The 27,928-nt window shown below is 44.2% G+C and overlaps 1 protein-coding gene and 1 long non-coding RNA gene across 2 annotated transcripts in view; one reads left to right on the forward strand and one right to left on the reverse strand.

The window, feature by feature from the left end:
• The first annotated feature begins 72 nt into the window (after nt 1–72).
• Nucleotides 73–27,145, forward strand: LOC113916766. Its single transcript, XR_003518026.2, has 4 exons — nt 73–201; nt 1,419–2,202; nt 11,703–11,994; nt 25,646–27,145. It is a non-coding gene; the product is annotated as an uncharacterized LOC113916766 (long non-coding RNA).
• ZNF704 (zinc finger protein 704) overlaps nt 195–27,928 on the reverse strand; it is a 225,827-nt gene continuing 198,093 nt past the window's right edge. The window contains 5 exon segments of the mRNA XM_027583384.2: nt 195–754; nt 1,464–1,561; nt 9,670–9,774; nt 11,992–12,259; nt 16,779–16,879. Coding sequence (XP_027439185.1) covers nt 643–754; nt 1,464–1,561; nt 9,670–9,774; nt 11,992–12,259; nt 16,779–16,879 — 684 coding nt within the window. The 3' untranslated portion in view covers nt 195–642.

Raw genomic sequence — 27,928 nt, forward strand, 5'->3', positions numbered from 1 at the left:
AGTGGACGCCCTCCGGGGCCCTTTAGGCCAACAGCTCTGTGGTGGTTCCGTGTGGGGCCATTCTTCAAAACACGAGAAACCGACAAACGAGACAGAGAAGAGATCCCCAGAGTGCTGCGCTTCCTAGCAACACGTCATGATGTGCACTGCTCCGAGAAGTCAAATGGAAAACAGGGAAAATACTATTCACAATGAAAGCAGGTATTGTCCTCTGTACAAACGCTACTGAATAACGTGTAGCTTTTTTTTTTAATATGTCAAAAAAATCTCAGAAATGGCATTATTAGGAAAGCTTATCAAAATATGCCTCCTCTCTAGGTAAAACGGGCTTTGTTGGTTCAGTTGCTACGGAAGTCCACAGTTTTCAGACCTAGACATACAGAAAAAAAAAAAAAAAAGGCTGACTTTTCTTTTCAAGGAAAAAAAAAAATAGAGCTGCCCGACACTGGGTTCTCAGCAAGAGCAGTGACGGTGGTGACCTTATTTATTTATTTATTTATTTATTTATTTTTGCTGTCATTCCACCAAGTTTCCTGGAAGTGCTTTTCCTGGGCTTCAAGTGTGTTTTTGTTCGGAAGAAAAAGCGCTTTTCCAGAGCCTGCAGTGGAAGGCGAGGGCAGCGGGGCTCAGGGGCCCCGGGGGTCAGTCAGTGAACCTCTGGCATGCCTTCTTCCAGCGGCACGCCGTGCACCACAGGTCCCGGTTCTCCATGCCATACACCTTGCGGCACTTCTTGCCCTCTCCCCGGGGCTTCCTGCAAGACAGGCAAGGAGCAGTTATGCAGCGGGACAAAGTCAGGGGGCGTTCTCTGGAGGGCTTGCGATCCCTCGAAAGAGCAAGAAACAGTGTGAAGAAACCTAGTAAGGGTTCTTGCTAGGTTAGGACTTGAACACCTGCTGGATGTTGTCGCGGCCACCATGCTCAGCCGTTACTACTGACTACTACTGTAACTCTCAAGCTTCTACTTGTCCATTTGGGGGCTTGTCCCTCTTCATCAAACTGAATTAAACAAGTAAATACAAAAAATACCAGTAGAGAGCTTTATTCTTTTAAGTTTTAAGTATGTGCTTTCAGGTGCTCTCTTGCTTCTCAAATTTCTAGCATTCTGGTTAAGGGACATCTGAGGCGTTTCTCATTGACCTGTATTAAAAACTATATTTTAAAGTTCTCTTAATACAGAGGTTAAGGCCATATGGCTTTAACTAGACCCAGAAATCACCATTACCTATTTTTCAAGAAAACTTACAGCGAACTGTTACCAACTGCCTCCCCCACCCCCACAGCAACTCTTCATTAATAATTGATGGATGGGGAAAACCATGGCAACGAAAGAAAGGGTGTTTTGTCCATTCCAGGGAAATTTTAAGGAACATCGTATCTCTGGTTTCTCTCTTCCTTGCTGTTCTTCTGTTTTTCAGTTAATTCCCTTGAGATGAGGAGGGTGGCGATTCAAGCAGTCATACCTCAGGCTGACTGTCCCTCTGGGTGGCGAGGACAAGACCGTGTGAGTGTGCTGTCTCTGCTCCCCTGTGCCCACCGGATGATTATGTGTCGGTGACACCTGGCAAGGACATGGAAAACAAAGTTGATGCTGGGACAGTTTCTCCTCACCATGCCTTTATTTAGCCTTTGCCACATGGGCAGTGGTCAACATCGGACACGGAGATGAAATGCTTTCTTCCCAGAGACGCATGTTAACACGGATATGGTGATGCTTGTGGCAAAATTTAAACGCCTCCCCAAGCAGAAAAGACTCGGCAACAACGAATACTTTAAAAAATCTTCATGACTTCACGTGTGTATTCCAAGTTGCCCATAGTAACATATTTTCACTTGAATAATATTCCAAACCTTAACGTATAGTCTCACCTATTCTAAGCCTCATGATCTACCTTTTTTAAAAAAGACAAATCCCTAGAGGTTAAGAGAGTTATCTAAAATTATATAGCGAGTCAATGGCAATGACACAATGTGGACGTCGGCCCTCTGTTTGCTTTACGAGATCATTCACAGCCCCTAAATAAATGGCCTCTTGCATAAGACATCCATACAGCAGACGGTGGGGTCCAAATGGGAATAAAGACTAGAAGCAAAGAGTCCAAGCAAGTCAAGAACAAATGTCATCCATGAAACACTTACTGGGCACTCGCTACATGCCAGGTTCATTGACAATGGCTTTAATTGTCACAACTACCCCACGTGGTAAGTACTATTCTTGTTCCTGCTTCATGGACGAGGAAACCAAGGCATGGGGCCAAGGTCATGGAACTTGGCCAAGGTCATGGAACTGGTAATGGCAGGGCCAGCGCTTGTCCTGAGCTCCACCCAATGCCAGAGCTTGTGTCTGGCCCCGTTACACTTCTGCCTCTCAGTCATAGTAACAGGAGGGCCCCTGGCTTTTGATTCCTCTTATACTTCTTACCAGACCCTTTGCCTCATCTGCTCTCCTGATATTAAATATCTTCCCAGCACTTGGGATTCTCAACAGCTACAAAAAACGAGTTTTTATAAGAAAAGATAAATGATATTTCAAGAAAATACACAGCCTTGCCATATATAGAAGAGCAGACATGTAATGAATTTAGACACTTAATTATCTAGAAGCCAACATGGCCACAGAAGTACCATGACCAATGAACAGTCATGGGAACACTCCTAAGGCATACTTATAGAACTGAATTTCTCTAGTACAGGTACTAGCACTTTTTATTTTCTTTCAATTCAAAGGAATATACGTCAGCGTTATCTTCTTAGATGTTAATTCAAAAAATTAAACAGGTAAGTAAAAACCTAACATTTTAAACCATTGTTGCCATGATTCTGAATTATTCTGTACCATCGGTCTTAATTTTTTGCTAAAGCTGGGTAGGAGTGAGGGCCAGAAGAGGTGAGTTAACATACATAATTTTTTAAAAACAAAAGCTTTGGAGTTCAGTGTATGCATTTGACATGGATAGATATGTAAGTCTTTCCAGGAGCAGAATCTCGACCCCCCTTTCCCCCTACAGCTACCCTGCATCCCATCCCTGACCAGGGTGCATTATAGCAAACCAGAGGGAGTGAATGCTTCAGGTGTTCATAGCCACCGTGGTGATCTAGAATGTGCTTATATGAATTGTTTTAAGTGGTCGAGACAATTTTTAAAAATCTAAAAATTATTACAGAATTCATAGAATCCCAAGAATACTGCCTTATTTAGTGAGAGAACTAGGAGAAGTTTAGTTGACATGACAGTGACCCAACGTCCATCAGCTGGTTGATAATGTGGAAGATTTTCTAAATTGTGCAAAAGTGCCATGCCCCTTTCACATGAGGTGATATGAGATGACAGGGTGCTCTTCATCCAACGGATATTTATGAAGTTCTTACTATGCACCAGGCACCCTTCTAGAATGTGGGTACCTAGTGGTGAACAATGCTAAGTCTCTGCCCTCATGGAGCATACATTCTAGTGGGGACACAGACAATACATACAAACAAGTTAAGATCATTTTAGTGATAAGTGCTTGAAGAAAATGAAATAGGTCAATAGGCAAAGCCTCATGAAGGGAGAGGACATTTACTTATTTAGGGCGGTGAGAAAAGTCCCCCTGAGAGGTTGCCTTTTATCTTTAGGGCACTCTGAAGAAAGGGGCAGCAATGACAGAGGCCTCCTAGGTGCAGAGAGCCCAAGGGGCCAGAAGACACTGTGTGGAGGCTGGAGGTAGGAAGACAGGAGGTGGTAGATTCAGGAAAGACCTCCTGGCTGTGATTGAGGAATTTGAATTGAATGTTGCTCTAAGTGCTAGGGAAGCCATTGGAGAATTTTAAGAAAGCGAGACATCTGATTAATGCTTTAAAAAGATCCCTTTGGCTCCTTCGAGATGAATTGGAGACAGCCTGGAGAGGAGCCCTGCAGTCTAGTTAAGAGGCTTTTGCATTATCTGGGGGGAAATACGTACTGGTGATTTAGACTAGGGTGTGACAGCGGTGGTAAGAAGGGGCTGGATTCATGGCAGAATCAGGCAGAGTCTGGGACACGCTGAAGGATGGGAAAAAATGAAGACAAATCTTTCGAAGAATCAGGGATGAATCAAGGGGAGTCAAGGGTGAATCCCAGCTTCTGGCCCAAGAAGCTGGAGGGATGGTGGTGCCACTTACTGAAATGGGAAAACTGGTGATGTGGTTGGTTTGAGGAAGGAGCGAGGACCAGGCTTTTGAAAATTCCAAAGACTATGGAGGAGGAGGAATAACCCCTGATTACAGTCTTTACTCCTGCTAATGGCTTTCTTAACTCGGGAGTTCAGGGCCTGCGTGTACAGTCCTGTCCAGCAGCAGCCCCTCCCGATCCACCCCAGACCTGGGTTTTATGGGGTGCAATGCAGCGGAAGCCAGAACCCGCATCACACGTTGGCTGTGGCTCAGTTCTGTGTGATGACCAACTAACTTGTGAGCTTTCCTTGAGACTTTTTATAGCAAGACAATCATGGCTGAAAGCTTTTTATTTTAGCGGGGGCTGAGGGTGGGGAAGGGAAGGCAGTAGCTGGCATAGGAACGGACATTTATTTAGTGCTCACAAATGTGAGAGGCAGGCTACTAGTCTAGGTATCATTTTTTAATCCTCACAAAACCCCTGCCAGTGAAGTGCTGTTATCTGCATTTTGTAGATAAGATCATTTCGACGTGGAGCCAGGAGGTGGCCTGCAGAGCATCCCGGAGTTCTAAGTATCAGTAGTAGTAATTTAGCGAGGGCTTGTTAAACGAAGTGCCTTGGAATGCTGTCTGCTTTCATCTTCACCGCGACCCTAGGATAAGTAGATTGCCATCATGTCCACCTCCTTGATAAGGGAGGGGAGAAGTTCAGTCTGTTGCGACACAGTAAATGGTGGGGCCGGTACTTGAACACAGGCCGTCTCGTACCAGCTGACCTTGGCACTAGTTCTGAATGACGTCAAGGCACTACTCTTTCCATCCCTCCACCCTGCCATGGAGCTGAGGGAAATACGGTGTGCCCTAAAATAAAGCCCTGTACAGCATGATGTTGGCCATCTCTCCCAGTGGTCTCCACATTTCAATCTTCATTTTTTTAAAAATCATTATTAGTTTTATATCTTAACTGTTTCTAAATTCCATTTTGGGGCATTTTCTATTAAGTATATAGTAGACTCAGAGAGTACTATATGGTATTTTTTCTAAATAAAAATAAATAAATAAATAAATATTTTTAGAAGTATAATCTCCATTTAATTTTTTTCCAGAGAACCGTTTTTCTTCAGTCCTTAAGGACTCGGGTCCTGACATGGGCTTTGGTGGAGGTTGTGGGGCAGCACCCGCGGGTCTTAATCGGGGTGGGGGTGTTGGGTCCTCCCAGGCTTCATGAGAGCGATTCCTGGCTACCTTGCTGTGAAAGGCACAGCTCACACAGTAATGGAGTTTCACACACAGCTTGGGGAGCACACAAGCACAAGCACACAATGAGCATACGCCTCTCATTTTTCTGCTGATTAGGTGTGACCTCAGAAGAGTTTCAAGAACTTTAGTCTGCAAAAATCATGGTTAATTTCTCCCCCATGTTGGGTAGATATGGGTTATATCAGTCAGTCCCAAATAGGGAGAATACACTTCTGACCACTGTATTACAGCGATGAGACACATCACAGGCAGCAAGACTAGTGAATGCTCCATGTGAGCCAGGCACTGTGCTCAACAATACGACTCCATGCGGGCGGGGGAGTGCCTGGGTGGCTCAGTTGGTTAAGCGTCTGCCTTCTGCTTAGGTCATGATCCCAGGGTCCCGGGATGGAGTCCCATATCGGGTTCTCTGCTCAGTGGGGAGCCTGCTTCTCCCTCTTCCTCTGCGGGCCGCTCAGCCTACTTGTGCTCTCTGTCAAACAAATAAAATCTTAAAAAAAAAAAATACAACTCCATGGCGTGGTTTAAATTTGAGGGCATTGCTTAAGAGAAGTCATGTGACTAGATAGAGGTTTGTAAATGCCAGAGTCAGGATTTGCATCTGAGCCTCACACCAGAGCAGTCTGAAGAATGTTGTGTCCCTCTGTAAATATGTTGGGGAGATTTCTTTTCTTTGTGATTTTCTCTCTCTCAAATGGAAAAGCCAGCGTTCCTTGTCTTGGTTGTAATCTTATATTATTCTGAATCCTCCCTTGAGGTGTTAAAAAAAACCCAAACAAACAAACCCAGCTAAACGTCTGATAATTAAGCACTGCTATTTTAGGTTTGGAGATCCTCCTCCAGCCTGAAGCCCTCCTGGAATGGCCCTTGGATCGCAGTTTGATTCGCTCTTGGTTCCGTGGGCTTGTTATAGACTGCATGTTTGTGTTCCCCCCACAATTCATATATTGAAGGTCTCATCCTTAGTGTGGTTATGTTTGGATATGGAGTCTTTAAGGAAGTAAATAAGGATAAATGAAGTCAAAAGGCTGGGACCCTGATCCAACAGGATTAGTGTCCTTATAAGAAGAGATACTCAGGGCTCTCTCTCCACCTGCCTTGCGCCCCCTCTCCTGCCTCCAGCAACAGAAAAGGCCATATAAGGACACAGTGAGCAGGTGACCCTCTACAATCCATGGAGAGAGCTCTCACTAGGAGCTGAATTAGCCAGCACCATGGCCTGGGACTTCTAGCCTCCTGAACTGTGAGAAAATACATTTTGGTTGTTTAAAGCGATCCAGTCTATGGTATTCTGTTATGGCAGTATGGGCAGATTCATACGGGGTCAAGAACTCTCAGCTTTCTGTCAGAAAAGACAGAAAAGAATGTAGATAATTAGAAGAAAAGGCGCGGTTGTTCGGGAAAAACAGCTCAAAGAATGCTGTAATTAATGAGGGTCTTCTCCCTGCCCTTATGTCTATGGCCTTCGGCTAGAAAAGACTGTACCTCCAGTTACATTTGCAGCTAGGCAGAACAGACTTCTCCACTCCACACCTCCGGGAAGATGTCTTACCCAGGGAACTTATTAAAGCCTGATGTTCAGGAAATCTTGTGTAGGCAAATGAATAAATAAAATCCTGCAAACTTTGGGATTTCTCAGAAGGAGAGTATTTCCCTTCTCTAGGAAGCATATAATGCTTCCTTGGATACCTCAATACCAGGTATCCAAGATGTGGGGCCGGGGGGGGGGGGGAAGCAAACCTTAAATGGGGTTGACAACCTCCGGATATTTGTTTTGGAGTACAAAGAAAAACATGTTCTTTAAAGAGCATTTTATAAAATGGGAACTGCTTTGTTCTTCCGTTTGGCTATAGCTGAGGCCATCACTGATACTAATTCATTATAATTTAAAATGTTTAGAGCTACTGCCCGAAAACCCTATTATACTAGTTTAGAAGGTAGGAATTCATATGCTCTTAGATTCCACCTGGCTCCCTGTCTCCTAGGGGCGGGGACAGCATTTCTGGAGAATTCGAGAACAGTTGCTAGCCCCCAGTCAGTGGACGAGCACCAGTCCTGTGCTTCTGTGGGGTGGTGTTGTAAGATCCAGCCCGCACTAGAAGGAGGCAAACAGTAAGCACCCACGTTTTTTTAAGCCTTGCTAGACAGTATATAACATAAAGAACATTTTTCATAGTGAGCCCTCTCTCTAGGGTAAAACAAAGCCTGGGAAAATAGTATCCCCTCCCCTTCTCTTTCGTTTGAAATAGGAATGGCTGCTAAAACAGTCTAAAGTGTTGGCTGAAACATGACACAACCAGATAGATGAGAATTTTGTGGTGAAAGAAGACATTAGAAGTGAAAGCAGGATTTCAATGGGATACCTAGTTAACACAGCTATTCTGTACTCTTTCTGCCGAAGCTCTGGTCTAGACTGTCCCAGGTAAGCAATGAAATTAGGGACGTCGAACAATCTAGGGCATTGAGATGAGGGTAGAGATACAGTGTCCACAGCAGAGAAGAGTGTTAAAATCTTGCTACTGGGAAACCAACAATAGAAGGTATCCTGGCTGGTATCTTACTGGGTAAAATATTTAGGAACTTTAGAGGACATGTAGCTAGTCATACACCACACAGTGATTTCTCTGCACTTTAGAAGGAGATGATTTAATTAATAAAGCAAAGGGAAAGAAATTCCATTTTGGTTGGTCACAGAGGTAATCTGAAAAAAAGTCTGAACTGGGCTGTTCCAGCCACATGCTGCATGTGTTTGTACCCCAGGCCAGCCATATCGTGTATGCTCTCGAACATTTTCAAATCAAAGACAGGAATCAACAGGATTCAGAATAGTGGGTCTCTATAATTCTGTAATTGTAGCTGCCTTTCTAGGTTAGGGGGCTTGTCTCAAATGTGATATTGAGAGCCACTCGGGTCTTTTCAGGTCCACCAAAATAAATAAATAAATGAAAGTCCCCCAAGCTGAAGATAGCACATGTAGAATAAAAGATACTTTATGTAAAGAAATAAAATCTTATTAAAAAAAAAAGTCCCCCAGAGGACTGATGGTTAACCTCTGACACCCTCCTCAGCTGATCGTTGTTCTTGCCAGAGAGCAAAACTGTTACCTACGTGCTCTCTTCTAATGTCTACTAACAAGATCCCTCCTTGCGTTCTTGCTCTTTCAGAGTAGCCAGCCGTTACTACTATTTGATGAAGGGTGACTTTCAAAATTACTCCAGATCCTCGATTATTATTTAAAAATCAAATTCCAGCAGTATTTTCTGGAAGCTACAAATTCCCAAATTGCTGCCAGCAGGATGCTTTTTAGTGCTGGCTATTCTCCTAGGGAATTTAATAAATATTCATCGACTGGGCACAGCATAATTGATTGAGCCGCTTTCATTTTTATCAGCACTGTAGGAGGCCTTAGTATTTTCTGGAAACCTCTGGAAGTTGCCAGTGGTTGACAGTAAGACGCTTTTGTGAGGCCTTGGGGAGAGGGGTGGAGAGGAGAAAATAAGGTTAATGTCTGTTATCATAAGCCACTTTGTGAAACTTATCAGGAGTTATAAACCACTGTGGGCATCAACAGTGTGTAGGTCTGTGGATATTCTGTGATAAGCTACAAAAGACCCAATATATTTGTAAACGAATGGTTAGGAATCAAGTTAATTCATGGCGATTTATCAGACAGCAATCATTTACTATGTCAAATCAATTCTTATATACCATTTAAACCTGATTGCATAGTTCAACACTCTTATTTTCGGGAGTACCTATCAGCATGGATTACTCAAGCTTTGGAAGAAAAAAAAAGCATTTCAATTTAGGGTTTTTTTTTTTTTTTTTTTGAACCTTTCAAAATGACATACCCAGAAATAATTTCAAAGTCATAAATTTTATAAAGTTATTCATAATGATAAATACCATTTATGTACAGGGTCTTTTTCTTTTTGTTCAGCATCTGAGTTCAGCTATTAATTCTATCAAGCCTTTTGGAAACATACAAATACACCACCGACACAAAAAATTTCAACACATTTCTAACAAGTCATTTATCAGCAGTTGCAACTCTCCTACTTTTCTCAAATGCCTGTCGTAACACCTTTTTCCACAGACAAGCTGAGCTAGGCTGGATCGTGAAATACGTGCTGGGGAGTTTACAAGTGTCACTTAAGGAATAGAGTACTTCCGGCATTTTTTTTGAGTTTTGTCTTTTTCTTGCATGTTTTTATAATTTGTTCTCTAAATTTATGTGCAGCGTTGACCAGATTTCTGGCTATTTGTTTTTCTACTTACTGGAATGCCTGTGAAGGTAACCGGAGGAGACTGCCAAGAAATGCTGAAGCTGCTACCGTTGGGGGTGAACTTGGCCGATCCTGGAATGGTCACGGGGGGCGTGGCCTGTTCCACAGAAAACAGAGAACATTGTTATGAAACAACATTTCTCCTCGCAGTCCTATGCTGTCATTGCCTAAGTAGGGCCCTGAAAGTGGTTTCAGCTGGATTAATAATTTAGACGAATTATCCAACAGGAGGAGATTAAACATAGTCCAAGAGAATAGCTAGAAATAAACTTTTTATGTATCTCAGCAAGCTATCTAAGGAATAAAAGCAGGAGGTTTTTGATGGTTTCTGAAAAGAAATTTATTATATATACATATACCTATTTTAGGACATATTTATGTGTAAAACACAATGCTTCACTGTCAAACTGGGAAAGAAACAATCTTATACAGGGATGCCAGGGGGTAAATTGGTACAACATTTGGGGATGGCAGGTTGGCGATATATATATATATCAAAATTCTTAGTATTTCGTATATTAGCTATGCCACTTCTAGAATTCATTCTAAGGAAATGGGTACAGGATGTTCATTGCAGAACTATGCATTAGGTACAAAAAACCGGAAATGCAAATGTCCAATAATAGGGAAGTGGGTAAATAAATCATGATCTATCCACAGAGTCTGATGTTGTTGAAGAATGCTGGTTGGTATGGGAAAATGTTCATGATATATTAAGTGGCAAAAACAAAGCACAAGAAAAACAGCATTACAATGAATTCCCTTTTTTAAAACAAATAAGTAAACATACATAGAACAAAGTCTTGAAGGACATACAAAAAATATTAACCAAGGGGCTTTTTTGCTGTTGGGATTAGGGGATGAATTTTCTTCATTTCCTTGTGTTTTTAGCATTTTTGATGCTGAATATTTATAATGTCTATAAATAGAACAATCCCAATATTATGAATACATGGTTTGGGAAGGACCTTTTAGATTACCTACTGCATGTTTCAACTCTTATACAGGTGAGCAACATAGTTGGAATGGATTCATGCCCATGATTTTGAACCAGTGTTTCTACATGCAACACTGATGAACAAGAACGAAGAAATTATTCTTTTTGACCAACATAACAAGAGTCAGGAATGAAATTTATTGCTTCAGCTAATTTAATTATTAGCTCTATTCCATGGCTCTTGAGCGTAAGTCTACTAAATCAGTGGCTGGATGTTTCTTCTACAGGTTTCTACATCTAATTATAGATGTAGCTGCTAGTGATGGTGGTTTTATAACTGGCATCGCTGGGAAATATTTTGGCAATACATAGCAAGAACCATAAGCTGTTCATGTTATATCCTCTGACTCAATAATTACTCTTCTGGGAATTCAAAGAGAAAAAAAAAAGCTACTGGCACAGAGGTGTTCATAGTAGAGTTATTAAAGATAGTGGAAAAAAACTGGAGCGACTAAAGAGTAGATACCCAGCAATAAGAGAATGATTGAAACACTTCAGTGCTTCAATGTCACCGAAAACTATTCAGTTATATGAAAATGTTTATAAAACCAGGGTGGGAGAACACAATTACAAGTATGGACAGAAGATTTTTTTTTTAAAGTTGCACAAAGTAGTTGAGAATTATGGAAAAAAATGTTCTCTTAAAATTTGAATGTTTTGAAATGTCATTAAAACAAATCAATGTTTAAAAGAGTTAATAATTGTTGGGGGGACAAAGGAGCTTTAGCCAAGTCCTATTTGCAGGCTTTGTGTGTAAGGTCTTATCAGACTTTCCAGTGAAGCAGATCTGGTTCTGCCCAGCAGGTCTGGGGCAGTCCCAAGAATTTACATTTCTAACAAGTTCCCAGGTGATGCTGACGCTGTTGATTTGGGGAACACTGATAATCGTCTCTCTGATCTGTGAGGATTAGTTACCGATTCAGAAGGCAGGGCATGAAGTCCCAGATTTGGAGCACAGGGTGATTATGTCATTGTGCCAAAGCTTTACAGTGCTCACCTTTTCATGTGTTTTATTTTTTATTTAACAGATGCTTATATCGTGTGCCGGGCACCCTTCTGAGTTCTTTATGATATGAAGGATTTTAATCCTATGACAACCTCTAAGGGATTGGATCTTCAGTCAATATCGCGGAATCCAAGAGCCCACAAGTGTGAGCTCTGGGCTTTAAAAGGAGAAAAAGAAAAAAATGAACTCAGCTATTGGGCTACTTGTGTGATGCTGTTTTTCCACTGGGTTACCCTCTCCTCGCACGGCAGAATGCGACTGCTTTTGGTCTGGGGTCAAAGTGACTACTCTCACGGTCCTTCGCCAGTCACCTGGTAAGCATGGTCGGTGTGCACGAGGTAGAGGGTGGTGGGAGCTGAGCGGCTCAAGGGTGTCATCAGTTTAGTCTCAGTTTTGGCACAAGGAGTCTCTGTTCGGCTTGAATCTGGGATGGGGAAAGTGGGAGGCGAAGCCAGGGACTGAGACGGTGACACCGGGGCCAGGCTGCTCAGTCCGTCTGCCACTGAGTCTGTGTTGAGCTTGATCTCAGTGTAGTAAAAGTCCTCTTCTCCATCACTGTAGTCGGAGTCCCCAACACGCCTAGGGCAAAAGAGGGCAAAAGAGGGCAAAACGATTACGGGAACCCAGTCTGCTTTCTTGCCTTGAAATCTTGCACTTGCTCTTCCCTCTGTCTGGAATGCTTTTCCTTCGTCTTGTCTGTCTGGCAAACTCTGACTTACCCTGCAACACTCAACTGTCCACTTCCAGGGAAGCCTTCCTTGACCTCTTAAAAGCAATTTATCCAATCAGTCAATTATTCAACAACAATTTATTGAGAATCTATGATGTCCAGGCACTTTTCTAGGGTCTCCTGATATCATGGTGCACAAAGCACAGACTATGTATGATCTGATGGAACTTACATTCTAGTGGGGGAGGCAGACAAGGAACCCATAAAGAGAAGTATATTTAATATATCAGGTGGTGATAAATCCCAGAGAGAAAAATTAAGCAGATTTATTTATTTATTTTTTTAAAGATTTTATTTATTTATTTGAGAGAGAGAATGAGATAGAGAGAGCATGAGAGGGAAGAGGGTCAGAGGGAGAAGCAGACTCCCTGCTGAGCAGGGAGCCCGATGCGGGACTCGATCCCGGGACTCCAGGATCATGACCTGAGCCGAAGGCAGTTGCTTAACCAACTGAGCCACCCAGGCGCCCAATTAAGCAGACTTAGTGTCCTTTAGCAGGGTAGTTGATGAAGGGAAGGCATTTATTTTAAAGAGAGTGTTCAGAGGAAGTCTCTCTGAAGAGGTGACGTGTGAGCAGGGGCCTGAGCGACGTGAGGGAAAAACCCGCAGCAGGATGCGCGGGAAGATCATGCGGTGAAGAGCAGCACGCGGCTCTGGGGTGGGCAGTATCGGTGTTTTCCACCAAGGGCAGAGAGGCCTGTGGCTGATGCTCAGGGGACCAGGAGTGAAACAGACAGAGGCAAGGTGGCACAGGGCTTTGTAGTCCAGGGAATAGCCCTGCACGTTATTCCCAGTGTGATGGAAGCCGGGGGGCTTATGCGGCATCTAAGGTACTTTTTAGAAGGAGCACTCTGGCTAGTGTCTGGAGAACAGAGGACAGAGGGCAGGAGCGAGAGCGGGAGGCCTGCAAGAAGGCTGTTGCCATTGATCATCCAGATGAGTGTTGGCAGTGTCTGGGCAAGAGGGGCTGGCGATGAAAGTGACCAGAAGTCAAATTTGGGATGCATTTTGAAGGTTAGAAGTCACGACGTTACTCCTCACTGCTAGATCCTCTATGCTCCCTTTGAAGTGTATTCATTCTATTTAATTCATTTTACTTAATTATTTGGCACATTTTTGTAATTTTTTTTAAATCCTCGTCACCTCCCTAAGACTGTGATTCTCTAGGATTATGTCTTGTTTGTTCTGTGTCACCCCACACCTATGGATGTATCTGGCACAGAGTAGGTGCCTATTAAATGTTGAATGGATGAAGCTGAGGTCCTTGTAGCATGGTGATTATCAGCATTAATCCCAGAGTCAGATTTCCCGGGTTCAAATCCTGACACCCTCCAGCTGTGTGTGAGATTGAGGCAGCCTCCATGGCCCAGTGCTTCGGGCTCGTCACTGATGAAACGGGGATAATCATAGTGCCTGCTTTTTGTGAAGATTAAGCAAATAAACATACAGGGTGTAGAAGTGTGCTTCACACATTGTAAGCACCGTTTATTGAAATTAAACTAAAGTTGAAGTTAGAAGGCCTCAATTTTTACTATCACCCAGAGAAATATCTTCTTGGTGCTTTCAATGGTCTCCCTGAGACATGGGCAATTGTACTTTTCCACAGAAAGTTTTGAGTAAAATAAAATAATTGTCCATCACCTTATCTTTTTAAATTTTTTTTTTTACTTTAGTCAGATGACTTTTTCTTAATTCTGTTTTATTTTTTTCCTAAGATTTTATTTATTTATTTGAGGGGGAGAGAGAGAGAGCATAAGCTGGGAGGGAGGGGCAGAGGTAGAGGGAGAATCAGACTTCCCGCTGAGCAGGGAGCCCAAGGTGGGGGGGGCGGCTGGATCCCAGGACCCTGAGATCATGACCTGAGCCGAAGGCAGACGCTTAACCGACTGAACCACCCAAGCGCCCCTGTCCATCACCTTAGAAAAGATTTATTCAATTTGTTAATTTCTAGAGAAGTGGCACATGTCTAGCAACCTGGTTTTATAGGATGGCCTCTGTACATCTCCCTCCCATGAGGTATCCCCAAATTTCATGAACATATCCAGCAGTAGTAGATCACTCACTTGGAATAAACTGACCCCCCCACCCCCCCACTTCCAAGTCCTATATAGAACCTAAAATAAAAATCTCCCCTTCTACTCAGCCTTTCTGTCTGGTCATATCTGCGGCTTCTCCCAACCTTGTCCCATTTCCCTGAGCTCTCCGGCCGAGGCGTCTGGGGAGGTGTCTCTGGACTGTACCAGGTCTGGCAGGGCTTGGCTTTCTGACAAGCACACCATTAAAGACCCCAGAGAGTGGGCCCAAGAATGTGCGCCTATTCTATTCCTGTCCCCACTTCCTTTCCAGTAAAGGGCAGGCCGAGTTGTTACTGGCTGCTGAGGGCCACTAATAGACACACAGGCCTCGGGGAAACTGTGTGTCCCACACGGGGATAAATCAGGATCAGCCCCTGCTGTACAAGAGTGGAGTGAGATTTAAGAGAAAAACAGTGTAATTTTTATACTCTTGGTGCGCACTGCAGCTATATCAGATGTGATATATATTATATATTCTGGCTTTGGTATGCTCCCCTTCTCTCCCCACCAGCCAACATTCATTAAAATGTTCCATCGTCCTACATCACATAATTGAGCTCATGGATTAAAGCAAAGGTGATTTCCCTCCCCCAGTCCGTGAGAGAGCTCAGGCCTCAGGCTTCATATACACACAGACTGGCCTTGGAGTTCTGCTGACCCACGCCCATCCCTGGGCAGTGGCCGGCAGGGTTGTGAATCCTAATTCACCAATTTTAAGAGCACAATGTAAAAAGGGAATCCTAGGGAAGCAAATAGTAGTGGCTGCATTTTGAATTTTACCCACCATGAGAGCAGCCCGGGAGCTCAAAGAAAAATCGTGAGATGCCACTTATGGTCTATAAATACATATGTGCGGCATGCGCTTCTTCGAGGTACTGAATAGGGTTCAGTTTTCTGGGCAGATGGACTTGAAAACAAATACCCTAGCTCCTGGTTATAGCTTCGGGAAGTTTTTTTTCTAAACCTTTAAATAACTCTGAGCTATTTGCATTATGAGTTGTCCTGACAATGAGGTTTGAGGGGAGACACTGCAGGATTTCCTTCCCTGGAGCCTTCAGAAACAGGAATGAGGGTATTGTGCCCTGCAGTGTTTGGGTGTGTGTTTCTTGGAGGGTGAAGGTAGACAGCCCCCCTGGTGAGGTGAGCAGAAGCCCAGCCTTGCGGCACCATGCCCCCAGTGCTCCGTAACCTTCCGTGTGCTATACTCTGGAAGGGTCTGGCTGTGTCCCCAAACCTCGGCACTACAGGTAAGCGCGCTAGATCCCTGCTTCTCTCCACAGTCCTTGAAGGAGCCCACCTGCACAGATCAGCAGAATTACCTTATAACCCATTTTTATTTTCTTTTTATACAACTTTTGTATGGATGATGCATTTCCTAAATTTGTCCCTTGCTGGGCAGCGTGACTGTAGTGTTTATTTCTCGATACTCATCTTGTTGAAAGGACTCCTTTGTCTAAGCATTTGGGGACTTGGTCATGCATCTGGATTTGCCTTATACACACTGATTATGATGTACAGCCTCCCAAGGTCCTTCTCTGTCTGACGTCCCTGGGCAGGAAAGACCCAGAGGTCCTTTACTAAAGGACAAGACTGCTGAACCTCCACCGCCCCTCTGGTAGGACCCCTAGTCACTGCTGCTGGAAACTGTGTTCTCTTTCCTTAGAAAGGTTTTTATACAACACAAGGAAAAGCATAGAGCATATAGGTAAAGGGCTTATTTGAGAAACAGAAAATGATGGAGCCAAGTCACCAGCTATCATAAGAGTAGAAACCACAGCACTGATGGACACAGTGGTTCTTAAGCCCTTTTGAGGCTATATATATGCTTTTGAGGCTCAAAGTCACAAATACTCCCTATTGGGAAAAAAATGCACATTTAATTTGACAGAAAATTTCAGGGGGTCCAAGGAACCCACCCTACCCTAGTGTTCTATATTTTTTAAATACATTCTCACATACATTTTATTTTTGACCCTTACACATGACCCTGCTGGGCTGATATTACTATTAGCCTCATTTTCAGAGGGTACTGAGGCTCAGAGCAGTAGATTGCCTAAGGTCACTTAGTAAGCAAATTGGGGAGGCTTTGCAAGGTTAAATCCACATTCTTTCCACTGTGCCATATTGGCCCGTGTGATCTGAGTGGCCATCTCCACAGGGATTACGAAGACCAAGCAAGCCCAGTCTCTATTCCTGTGTTCAGACTTAGTGTGGTGTGTAATTTCTGAGTGCAGGTGGCCCGAAGTTGAGCTCCTGGAGGCCACACCAAGCCCTGAAGGGAGGGTTGCCTTACCCAAGATGGATGGTCCGTATGTGTTTCTGGATTCCCGCCGCAGTGCTCAGCACCTTCCCGCAGTTCTTCCACAGGCATTTGAACATCACCTTCATAGAATTCTGTAAACAGGAGAAAGTTATATTAAAATGAAAACTAACCCATCCATATTTTCTGTCATCCCAACATATTTTCTCCACCTTCGTTAGAAAAGAAACAACTTGGGCGCCTGGGTGGCTCAGTCGGTTAAGCGTCTGTCTTCGGCTCAGGTCATGATCCCAGGGTCCTCGGATCGAGTCGTGCATTGGGCTCCTTGCTCAGCGGGGAGCCTGCTTTTCCCTCTTCCCCTCCCTTCCACTTGTGCTCTATCTCCCTCAAATAACTAACTAAATAAATAAATCTTAAAAAAAGAGAAAAGTAACAATTTGGGGTGCCTGGGCGACTCAGTCAGTTAAGCGTCTGACTTGATTTTGGCCAAGGTCATGATCTCATGGTCGTGGGATCGAGCCCCGTGTTGGACTGGGTCCTCACTGGGGACTCTGCTTCAGATTCTCTTCCATTCCTTCTCCCTCTGCCCCTCCACCTTGCACTCTCTCTCTCTCTTTTCCTCCAAAATAAATAAATAAATCTTTTTTTTTAAAAAAGGTAACAACTTCCCATCATCTTGACTATAATTCAGCATACCATTCTAGGGAGCAGCCCCCTCCCTGCCAGCTGGTAAGGATCTTGGTGATCTCAGGCATTTTTCTGCATCCTTCATGGATACTAAGTTGCCCTGAATATTTAGTTCACTTTTATTAAGGTGGTCACAGTGTCATTTAGGCGTTAATGACGGTATCTAACATCAGTCGAGCACTTACCATATGCCACGTGCTGTTACGAAAGTTTACCTCATTTAATTCTAAGAGATAGATACTATCATTGCCACCATTTTATAGATTCATAGAGAGTTTCAGTAAATTGTGCCCAGTGAATAAACCAGCTTCTAGCAAAGCTGGGAATGCAGGGAGTTGGGCTCCAGGAACTGCTCTTTCCACCAGGACACAACGCCACCTTCTTTTCAAGGGTCTCAGTGTTTTCCCAAAATAGTCCAGCACAGTGATTGAGAGCACTGATTTTGGACTCACTTTCTCAAGTCCTTGGTTCCCTTACTTATTAAGTAGGAACAGTAACAGGACCTGTCTCAGAGGGTTATTATGGGATTAAATGCGGTCATGAAAGTGAATCTTTTAGCATGACACCAACAGGAATAATTATTCAACCAATGGTAGTTTTTATGGTATTATTATGATTATACTTCCTGAAATGAATTTGACAGGAGATTAGTTTTCTCCAGAGAGGGCCCTTGTCCTTGGGATGCCACCGCTTTGCTGATTATTCCCATAGGCCTGGTGACAGTCACTTCTGTGTGCTCACTGATCCCCATTTCCTTTTCCTCCTGAGCACACAGCTACACCTCATTTCCCAGCCTCCCTTGCGGTCCGGTGGGGACATGTGACTGACTTAGGACTAATGGAATATGGGCAGAAGTGATAGATATTCCTTCTAAGACTTGTCCCTAAACTACCTGGCAGTGCCATTCCAGCCCAGGCTGCTGACTAGACGCAGAGGATGCTCAAGGACTCAGGAGACCCACTTGATCAGGGCTTCTTAATCTTTTGTTTGCTATGCACCCTTTTGGCAGTTTCACATGAAACCTAGGCAAAGTAATATTTTTTAACATTTAAAATAAAACACATAGAAATACAAAGAAGAGCAAGTGTACTGAAATACAGTTATCAAAATATTAAAAATATTTTGTGATATGGTTGATACTGTATGTATTCTTTAATGAACATATTGAATAACAAGGTCTTGAAGTGAGTCTAATAACTACCATCATTTCAAAGTCGTGTTAAGCCTAAGTGAGATTTCATGATATCTGCTAAAATTATAATGTGATATGAAACTATCTCTGCTTCCTATTGGTAGTAAAGTCACAGGTGACACTAATATTGTGGTTTGATGCTGTCAATCATAACTGCAGGAGATGCTGAATTATAGTTAAGAGGTTAATGACAATGAAAATATACTTTTTTCCTACTCCAAGTTCACAGACCCTCTGAATTCTGTCCACCCTTTTGGGGACCTGTGGACTCCAGGTTAAGAATCCCCGTAATAGGAGGAGGGAGCCTGGGTCCCTGGAGGACTGTGTGGAGCGGAGGTACTCCCTTCACCACTCCCAGCTGACCTGAGTGGATTGTGACATATGAAATAAATAAACCTTTATGGTGTTAAGGCACTGAGGTTTGGAAATAGGCTGTTTCAACAGTAGGCCTACCCTTACCAATAAACATAGTGGCGGGGACACCTTCCCTGAACCGATGGGATTGATGTAGCTTTGTTTCCAAGTCCAGGAGGATTTCTGCCATCCAGCCCTTGTGGGGCTGCCCAGTATATGCCCTGTGTTATGGGGCAATCATTTACACATTTAGAAGATGACTCCTTCAGGTATTCCTGATGGGATTAGTATCCTGATCCAGACAGCCACCCCCACCGAAGACTTTTTGTACATTTCTCAATTGAAAAGACACTTGGAACCCTCCAGAACGGAGGAGGAGCCTGTGTGTTGGGCAACGGCCACTTTCAGCATGGCCAGTGGAGGGAAAATTACAGCAGCACACAGCTGCAGTCAGCTAGAGTGGACTAGTGACAGCCACCACCCTGCCTGGGGGCTCCGTGAGCCGGCAGCCCCAAGTGTCCCCGAGGCTCTGCCTGGGTGGCTGGCATTCACGACACCGCAAGCCAGCCATCCCTGCCTCAGCGCCTGGGCGTCACCGGCAGCTGGGGGATGCTTGGCCTGGCAGCGGACCGCTCTGAGCTATCCAGGAGCTGCCGCTACATGGAGCTGGGGCCGGAGCCCAAGAAGGGTGTGAAGGAAGCTGAGAAGCAAACACATACTTAGGAAACTTTAAAGTCCACAATCCTGATGAGTCTGTGTTTATTCTAAGGAGACAGTTCACAAGTCTCAGGTTCCCTGATCTCCTGGGGTCACTGATCTAAACACATGGGCTGTAGGGTGAACAAAAGGGGGAAAGTTTAGATCCTGCCCCTCAGCCCCAAAGGTTCACAGGAAGGAGCTCTGCTTGGTATTTTGTATTCAAAGCATAGAATGACTTAACAGTATTAATAAACAAACCCTCACACTAGGAGTGCTTTTTACCCATTTTTCAAACAATGAAGCTAAACTATTAAAAAATATCTTCCACTTAAGGGAATTAATGACTCAAACTGAAATTACATGTACCTGAGAGTCCAAATGGCTGTCTGGAAATAAAGTCATGATAGATAAAAACACTTCTTGATTCATTCCAAACCTTTTTGCTGATGGTATTCTTTGATTAATTAAACTAAACAGCTATTTAGCAAGGAATATTCCAGGTGCCAGAGATGGAGATAGATAGATAGAGAGAGAGAGAAAAGCTGCTCTCCAGGAACTTACATGCTAGTAAGGGAGAGACAGAAATGCTAATAAATGGTGATTGCCTCAGCTATGGTAAGTTTCCTGGAGAGGGATGCAGAGCAGCTGTAGGTCAGAGAAGACCTCTAGAAGGTGACTTTTGACCCAGGACCCAAAGGTTGGAGCAGTAGGTAGCCATGCTAAGAGTTGGAGTTTTCCAGGGGAAGGAGGAAGAAGAGCTTGGCAGATTGGAGGGCTAGAAAGAAGAGTGAGTTTAGAGGGCAATGAGAGAGAGAGAGAGAGAATGATCGGAGATAAGGCAGACAGGCAAGGAGGGCCAGATCCTCAGGGTCTTGTAGGTGAAAGTAAGGAATTTGGGCTTTATTCTAAAATAAAAGAGAAGCTACTGAAGGGGTTTAAGCAGGGGAGTGATATATGATTATATGATTTAGGTTTTAAAAAACATCACTCCAGGGGCACCTGGGTGGCTCAGTCAGTTAAGCGTCTGCCTTATACTCAGGCTATGATCCTGGGGTCCTGGGATCGAGCCCGCATCAGGCTCCTTGCTCAGCAGGGAGTCTGCTTCTCCCTCTCCCTTGGCCTGTCTCCCCCACTTGTGCACTCTCTCTCTGAAATAAATAAAATCTTTTGAAAAAAATACCACTCTGTTTTGGGGAGAGAGCAATAAGTTTGCCTGTGTCATGCTACCGCCGGTCAGAGAAAACGGTGGATGGAAGAAGACTGGGCAGTGAGCATGGAGAAAAGCAGACACATTTAAGATATATTTTGGAGGCAGATCCAACAGTACTTGCTTTGGGTTGAATATGAGGCCAGGCACATGATACTATTAAAGACGACTTGCATAGCTAGGCAAATTGTGGTTCTGTTTCGAATATGTTAATTTTGAGATACCTATTATAGATCAGGAAGAAGTGGCAAGTACGGCACTGGACATATGAGCCTGGAACTCAGGGGAAGTCAGGGCGAGAGACAGAAGTCTGGAGTCAGGAGCTGAAGGACTACTTAAAACTTAGGTCTGGGGCACCTGGGTGGCTCAGTCGTTAAGCATCTGCCTTCAGCTCAGGTCATGATCCCAGGGTCCTGGGAGCGAGCCCCGCATCGGGCTCCCTGCTCGGCGGGGAGTCTGCTTCTCCCTCTCCCACTCCCCCTGCTTGTGTTCCTGCTCTCGCTGTCTCTCTCTCTGTCAAATAAATAAATAAAATCTTTAAAACAAAAACAGAAAAAACTTAGGTCTGGATGAGATCATCTAGGGAAAAATGCAACTAGAGATGAGTAGAAGGCCCAGGACTCTGCAGCATCCGGTATTTCCTACTGGGGAGAGAGAGAGCAGGAGCAGAGATAGATGATAGATAGATAGATAGCAGGAGCAGTCCGAGAGAGAGAGAGAGAGAGAGAGAGAGGAAATCAAGACAGTGCAGTATTACGGCAGAGGTAGAAGAAAGTGTTCCAGAAGGAAGATGTGGCCAACGGCATTGAACAAGGACTGGGAAGAGTCCCACGGAGGCCATCCATGGCAGCTGTCGGTGGCCCAGACAGGAGCAGGTTTCACAGAGTAGTGGGGAAGGAAGTCAGACTGCCATGGATTGGAGAGTAAGTGGGATTGAGAGAAGCGAGGTTTTTATGCTGATGGGAACAGTTGCAAGGGAAGAATAGATGGACAGTGTAGTAGAGATTCGGGGGTGGGGGGCGGAGAACCACAGGGTGAGGCCCTGCAGAAGAGGATTCGGCCCCATCACCTCCAGCCTGGCTGGGGGGACTGCCCTGGATGGCAGCAGGGCAGTTCTCCCGTGGAAGAAAAGAAAACCAAGGGAGGGATGTAGATTCAGTTAGTTTGCCGATTAAAAAAAAAAAAAAAGGCAGTCCTGTCTGAACGCTTCTAATTTTTCAGTGAGGTAGGAAGTGAGGTCAAAGCGAAGGGCAGAGCGGGGAGGCTGTGTGGGAGCACCGAGGGGAGCAGAGAAGGCTGAAGTGGTTGCTTTAGAGACTGGGGAAGGACCAGGCGAGGCATATGGTACTATTTTCATATTCCTGGGCGGAAACCAGAACCCAAAAAGTTAGGACACTTGTCCGATGTCATTGGATGGTTCCTATCCTATGAGTCGGTTAATAGCAGAGTATTACACAACACAGAGCCCAATTCCTTCTACATCTTAGAAATTTTTTAAAGGTTCAAATTGCTGATTGTTTTAGGAAATGACTATCACACTGGTATTTTTGTGCCATTACAAGTATTATTTATAAGACTGCTATTCCTAGTCCTTGCAGGAATATGTCAAACATTTGTTTTTTTAAGTTGATAAGCAGTAAAGCTCGGTACTCATTATAGAAAAATAAATATCATTGGTATAACTCCTCTCCTTAGTTAGGAGGAAATAGCTGATACAATGAAGCTGACCAATATCCTCTCTAAATCCCTTGGAATTAGGATAACTACCAATTGCAGTTGTTTGAGTATTATCTCCTCAATCACACCCCCCCCTTTTTTTTTTTAGCCCCTGCTAAGGACTCCACAGAAATCTGTTGCCCAAAGAAAAGTAGGTAATGGATATGAAAAGTGATCAACTTTGCTTCCTCCTTGTTTTTTTCTTTTGCTGGGTTTCCAAGAGACACGCTGGGGATGGACTAAATAGCTTTGATCACGGGAAGCTCTCTGAGAGTAGGAACCATGACTTCTTGCCCAACAATTAGAATTTGTTGTGTTGAATCTTGGGAAAGTTGTGTTTTGGGGCCCACAGCAATGAGCCATATTTGAGACATCTTAATTTACTTAAGCATTTTGGAATGTACTTAGTAAACAATCGATGTTCAAAGAATGTTTGTCAAAAAGATTGTTGTTCTGTGGAATTCAGGAAGATTTCCTAGGATGATTGCCACTTGATCATCTTACCTGGCTGCAAGTTCACTTCTCAGTGCAGGTCCATGGCAGGTGTGGTGAACACTGAATTATAGATGATTTTCTCTTCACTCCATATAGTACTTTTTCCTTCCAGCCTTACAAACCCTGCACTGGTAGGTATTTGAGGAAGGTCTAAGTTCACCAGAAGAAAGTGGAATATGTGCAGCAGGAAAAATGATTGTCTAATTTATAATGACTCAGGTCATTAGCAAAAGCAATCAGAAGGCCTTTACGTAGTATTACACTCCAGATGTATAGAGAAAGTTCCTGTGGTTGCAAATGCGGACTCAGAAACATAATTACATATGGTGGGGAGACCTTTAACTGTGTTTGGGGAGGGGCACTCCCAAACCCCTTCAGAGAGGGAAAGCTCTGCTTTCTCTCCTCTACTTCTTTTTGGCATTTCCTTTGAATAACGTCTTTCATTTATTATCCCATTTTATCCCAAACTGCCAGAGCTCTGCCCTTATAATGTACCCATGCACAGATATTTCCTATCTCTAAATTTAAGAGCAATGCAGATTAAGCTTTGGAAAACGCTTATCATTTTGACCCAATTCAACTTTTAGGGATCTATCCTAAGAAAATCATTTGGCATGTCTGCAAAGACATGTGTATAAAGATGCTCATCGCACTGCTATTTAGACTAGCAAGAAATCAGAAATCATCTCAAGGTTACTGAGGGAATTATGGGGAGATGGGTTAAATTAATTCCATATAACTGCATAGTAAGGAATTTTAAAAATGAAGTTGTCAGAAAAGCTTCTTTGACGTGAGAAAACAAGTTCCCCGTGTGGGAGGGAATTGCTGATACTTGCTCTTTGTCTCTATGGGTCCCTACCACTCCCTTCTCCGCCCAGCTCAGTGCCTGGAGGCTCACCTTTATGCATCAGTGGATGCCCTTGCCCTCTGGTTTCTGGTTGATTTGGCCAATGGGAGGCACTGGCAGGAGGTGGGGAGGCAGGAGGAGAGACCAGAAGGCAAGAGGGTACGGATTCCCTCAGCTTCCTGTCTGCCTGGCCACAGGTGGGCTGTGGCTACATTTCTCCTCCTAAAACTAACACTTCTGGTGGTATTTTCAGTTTTGATAACCCCATGGGTTCTGGAAACCACTCTGTTTCTTTGCCTTTTCAGGCTTAGGGGTGGTAATGTTGTTAGCTGCCGGGGTACCTTCTTCTGATGTCCCCCAACCCTGTCTGCACCCTTGTGAAGAGCTTCTTCATTATACTCTTCTCAATTACGCCACTGGTAGTGCAAGGCCCACTTCCTGCCTGAGCCTTGACTGATACAGGGGAAAGTAGGTTATAAGAAATATATGAACATTATCTCTTTTGGGGGGAGGATATGATATTTAATGCAAGTAAACATGTATTATTGCAAGGTGGAAATACTGGGGAGGGGTACCTTCTTTTCACATTAATCTCCAAATGTAAAGATTATCCTATTTTTTTTAAAGATTTATTTATTTATTTATTTGAGAAAGAGAATGAGATAGAGAGAGAGAGCATGAGAGGGGGGAGGGTCAGAGGGAGAAGCAGACTCCCTGCTGAGCAGGGAGCCCGATGCGGGACTCGATCCCGGGACTCCAGATCATGACCTGAGCCGAAGGCAGTCGCTTAACCAGCTGAGCCACCCAGGCGCCCAAGATTATCCTATTTTTAATTTTAAAAAGTCATTTCTTTAAAAATGGAAGCCGCCCTATAACAGTTGCTTGAATAATTTGGGAGAATAAAAGGACACTGAAAAGATGATCTCATCTCGAATGGAGTCAAGTGGTTTCTCTCTACCCAGGTGAAGGATGTCCTTATGTCAAACCATGAGGCCCCTTACGTGGTGATTAAGTACTTGGCAAAGTCCCCTAAGGACACCCAATGGAAAGCAATCCCTTGACTACAAACAGACCACTTGTGGTTCCATTAAAAAAACAAAAACAAAAACAAAAACAACCCAACAACAAGCCATGGGAGGAGGAGAACAGGAAAAAATAGCTAAATAAACATCGCCTGGGTTGCCACCTGGGTCCCGGCTCACTCAAGGAGGCCAAAGCCAGCAAAGTTGCTGGTGGAGTCACAGAGGCCCATCCGCTGGACGTGCCCATCTGTGCTTGAGCCGGGGCTGCTCCTCGCAGCTCTCAGAAGTTCCCAAAGCTGGGATGTCCTTGGGAGCCGAGGCCCCTGTTGGCTGGGGAGCAAGCTGTGCTGGGGTCTTCCATAAGTTCGCTTCCTTTATCCCTGGCGCCCACCCCCAGAGGAGTGCAGCTCCGGGCAGTTAGAGCCAGAGCCCTGGGATCTCACACAGGCCCATGCCCTTGGGGGGTGTGGGGGGGGGTAGCGTCTCAGCAGCTTCCAGGCAAGTTCTTCGGAGTCACCTGACTTGGGGGCAGTAGGCTACCCGGGCTGGAGACAGCTTCCTGGAGCTGCTTCCGCTTTGCAGCAGTTTTCACACCGACTCCGGCACCAGCCGCTTGGAGCTGGAGGCCGAGAGCTTTGGCCAGGGCTTCCCTCATCTTTTCTCTGCTCGCCCTTCCCACAGCAAGGCTCAGCCCTGGCTTTGAGCCGTTTCATACCTGGAACACATCAGAGTAGCTTCTATCTTCCTGAAAGAACTGAGACTGGCCCACGGGACCGACAAGATGACGGCTGAAGGTCACCATCGGTTCCAAGAGTGGAAACGTGGCTGAATTCGGAAGTATTCCATAACATGCCTAGGGATAAGTCCAACTAAAGCTATACTCCAGAAGGTACATGAATATCACTTTACTGCCCCGTTGACCACACAGCAGCCTGGGGTTAATACCAAGTTGCTTTTTTGGAGGTAATTTTGAAGAACCTCACATGTCTTATATGGCAACTGAGATGTGTGTGTATGTGTGTACGTGTGTATGGGTGTGTATGTTCATACATCCAAGCGTCCCCAGAGAGGACCAGGGTCCTTGAGGGAAGGGAAGTGTCCACTTATTCTGCAGAGATGCGTTCGGCCTGCATTATACATGCTCCCTCAGTCTGAGGCCCGTGGCAGGAACCCACACTGCTTGGCAGAGGCTCCAATGGCTCTTTGAGGACCAAGAGTTCCCCTCAGACCCTCAGCACGTTCCAAAAGACTGAGAAGTGAACAGACGTATTTAAAAATTCATTAACTGCCTAGAAGCTGGTAGGGGTTCCAGTTCTTTCCTTTATTGGGAAAGCAGCCTTATACATGTCATCTCAACTTTGGGGCTTTATTTCCTTATTTGTAAGACAGGAGGACTGAACAAGTAATCTCGGAGGTGTGAGGTGAGTGCAAAGTGATGGGTGAATTCAAATGTATACCAAACATGGATTCAACATCTCCCATCTATATGCACTGCTTACAGATGCTGTGACGATATAAAAAAAAAAAAGAAAGAAAGAAAAGATTTTCGTAAATGGAATAATACAAAACGTATTCTTTTGTGTCTGGCTACTTTACCTCAGCATAATGTTTTTGAGATTCACCCGCTGTTTCATGTGTGGGTAGTTTGATTCCTTTTATTGTGGTGTAGTATTCTGTTGAGTGAATATGCCACAATTTGTTTCTCCATTTACCTGTTTAGGGACATTTGAGTTGTTTGCAGTTTGGAGTGATAATGAATAAAACTGCTCTGAACCGCAAGTCTACAAGTCTTTTTGTGGACATATGTTTTCTTATCTCTTAGGTAAATATCTAGAAGTGGAATTGCTGGGTCATATGGTAAGCATATATTTAACTTTATAAGAAACTGCCAAACTGTTTTACAAAGTGGCTGTACCATTTTACATTCCCACCAGCAACGAATGAGCATTCTGGTTGCCAACACGTGGGATTTTGTACACCAGATAGTACACACTGTATGATTCCACTTACTTGAAGTGCGGCAATATGAGAAACTGACCTATGATGACACAAGTCAGAGAATTGGTTTTTGTGGGGGTTGTGGGGGGCATTTGACTGCAGAGGGGCATGAGGAGTGCTGGCCTTGGTTGGAGCGGTGGTTCCTCAGGTGGAGAGATCAGTCAAAACCCCCTGAAATGTATTCTTAAAATGGGTTCATTTTATTGTGTGTAAATTTCCTAAATAAAGTTGATTTAAAATGATTTCTAGAGCAACGACAAAAGCATTCGTGAATTCATAAAAATCCCTACTCATTGTATATTTTCTCACCAGTGGATTCTACAAGTGCCTCTCATCTTTGGGATAATCTGGATATTTCTGGACATGATCAAATGGTCCTGTAACTTGGAAAGGGTGGGCTAGGTGATTTCTGAAGTCCTTCGAGGTCCAAGGCTCCAGATCTTCTATATTGCCTGGCAGATTATTCTGAGATCCTGTCACTAAAGTGCCTAGATCTCACTCTTCTGTATGCCGATCCTCCCTGAAGCCAATCCGTTCCCCCGATCTGGCTGGCCATGCTGTGTCATCACCACGAAATCCGTACAGTGTGACCCCGAGCTGCTTTTCGTAGCACCGCCCTCCCTGGCAGTTCTAACAGATGGGTCTATTTCTGGAGCGTCAGTTCTTGCAGAAGGCACTCTCTGCTCTGAATTAGTGGGTTAGGAATTAAGTCAGCGCGCAGAGACTAGCAACGGCTTATTGGTGAGGGATTTACGGGTTTGTTTCCTTTTCATTCACAATTTAAAGTGACTCATTGCTTTTTGGTTCTGAAGGATTGAAAATGCAGAGTGGAGCAAATGATGAATTCATTGTTTGCTACCGCACAGTAATTACTGAAGCACCTTATGTTAACTCAGCACTTTTTTCCCTCCGACCTGAGATTCTCCCTAGCCCATGGGTAAAATGGTTCATTGTCAAGACACCTGT

The sequence above is a fragment of the Zalophus californianus genome, chromosome 4 (assembly GCF_009762305.2).
Source record: "Zalophus californianus isolate mZalCal1 chromosome 4, mZalCal1.pri.v2, whole genome shotgun sequence".
NCBI classification, from domain to species: Eukaryota; Metazoa; Chordata; class Mammalia; order Carnivora; family Otariidae; genus Zalophus; species Zalophus californianus.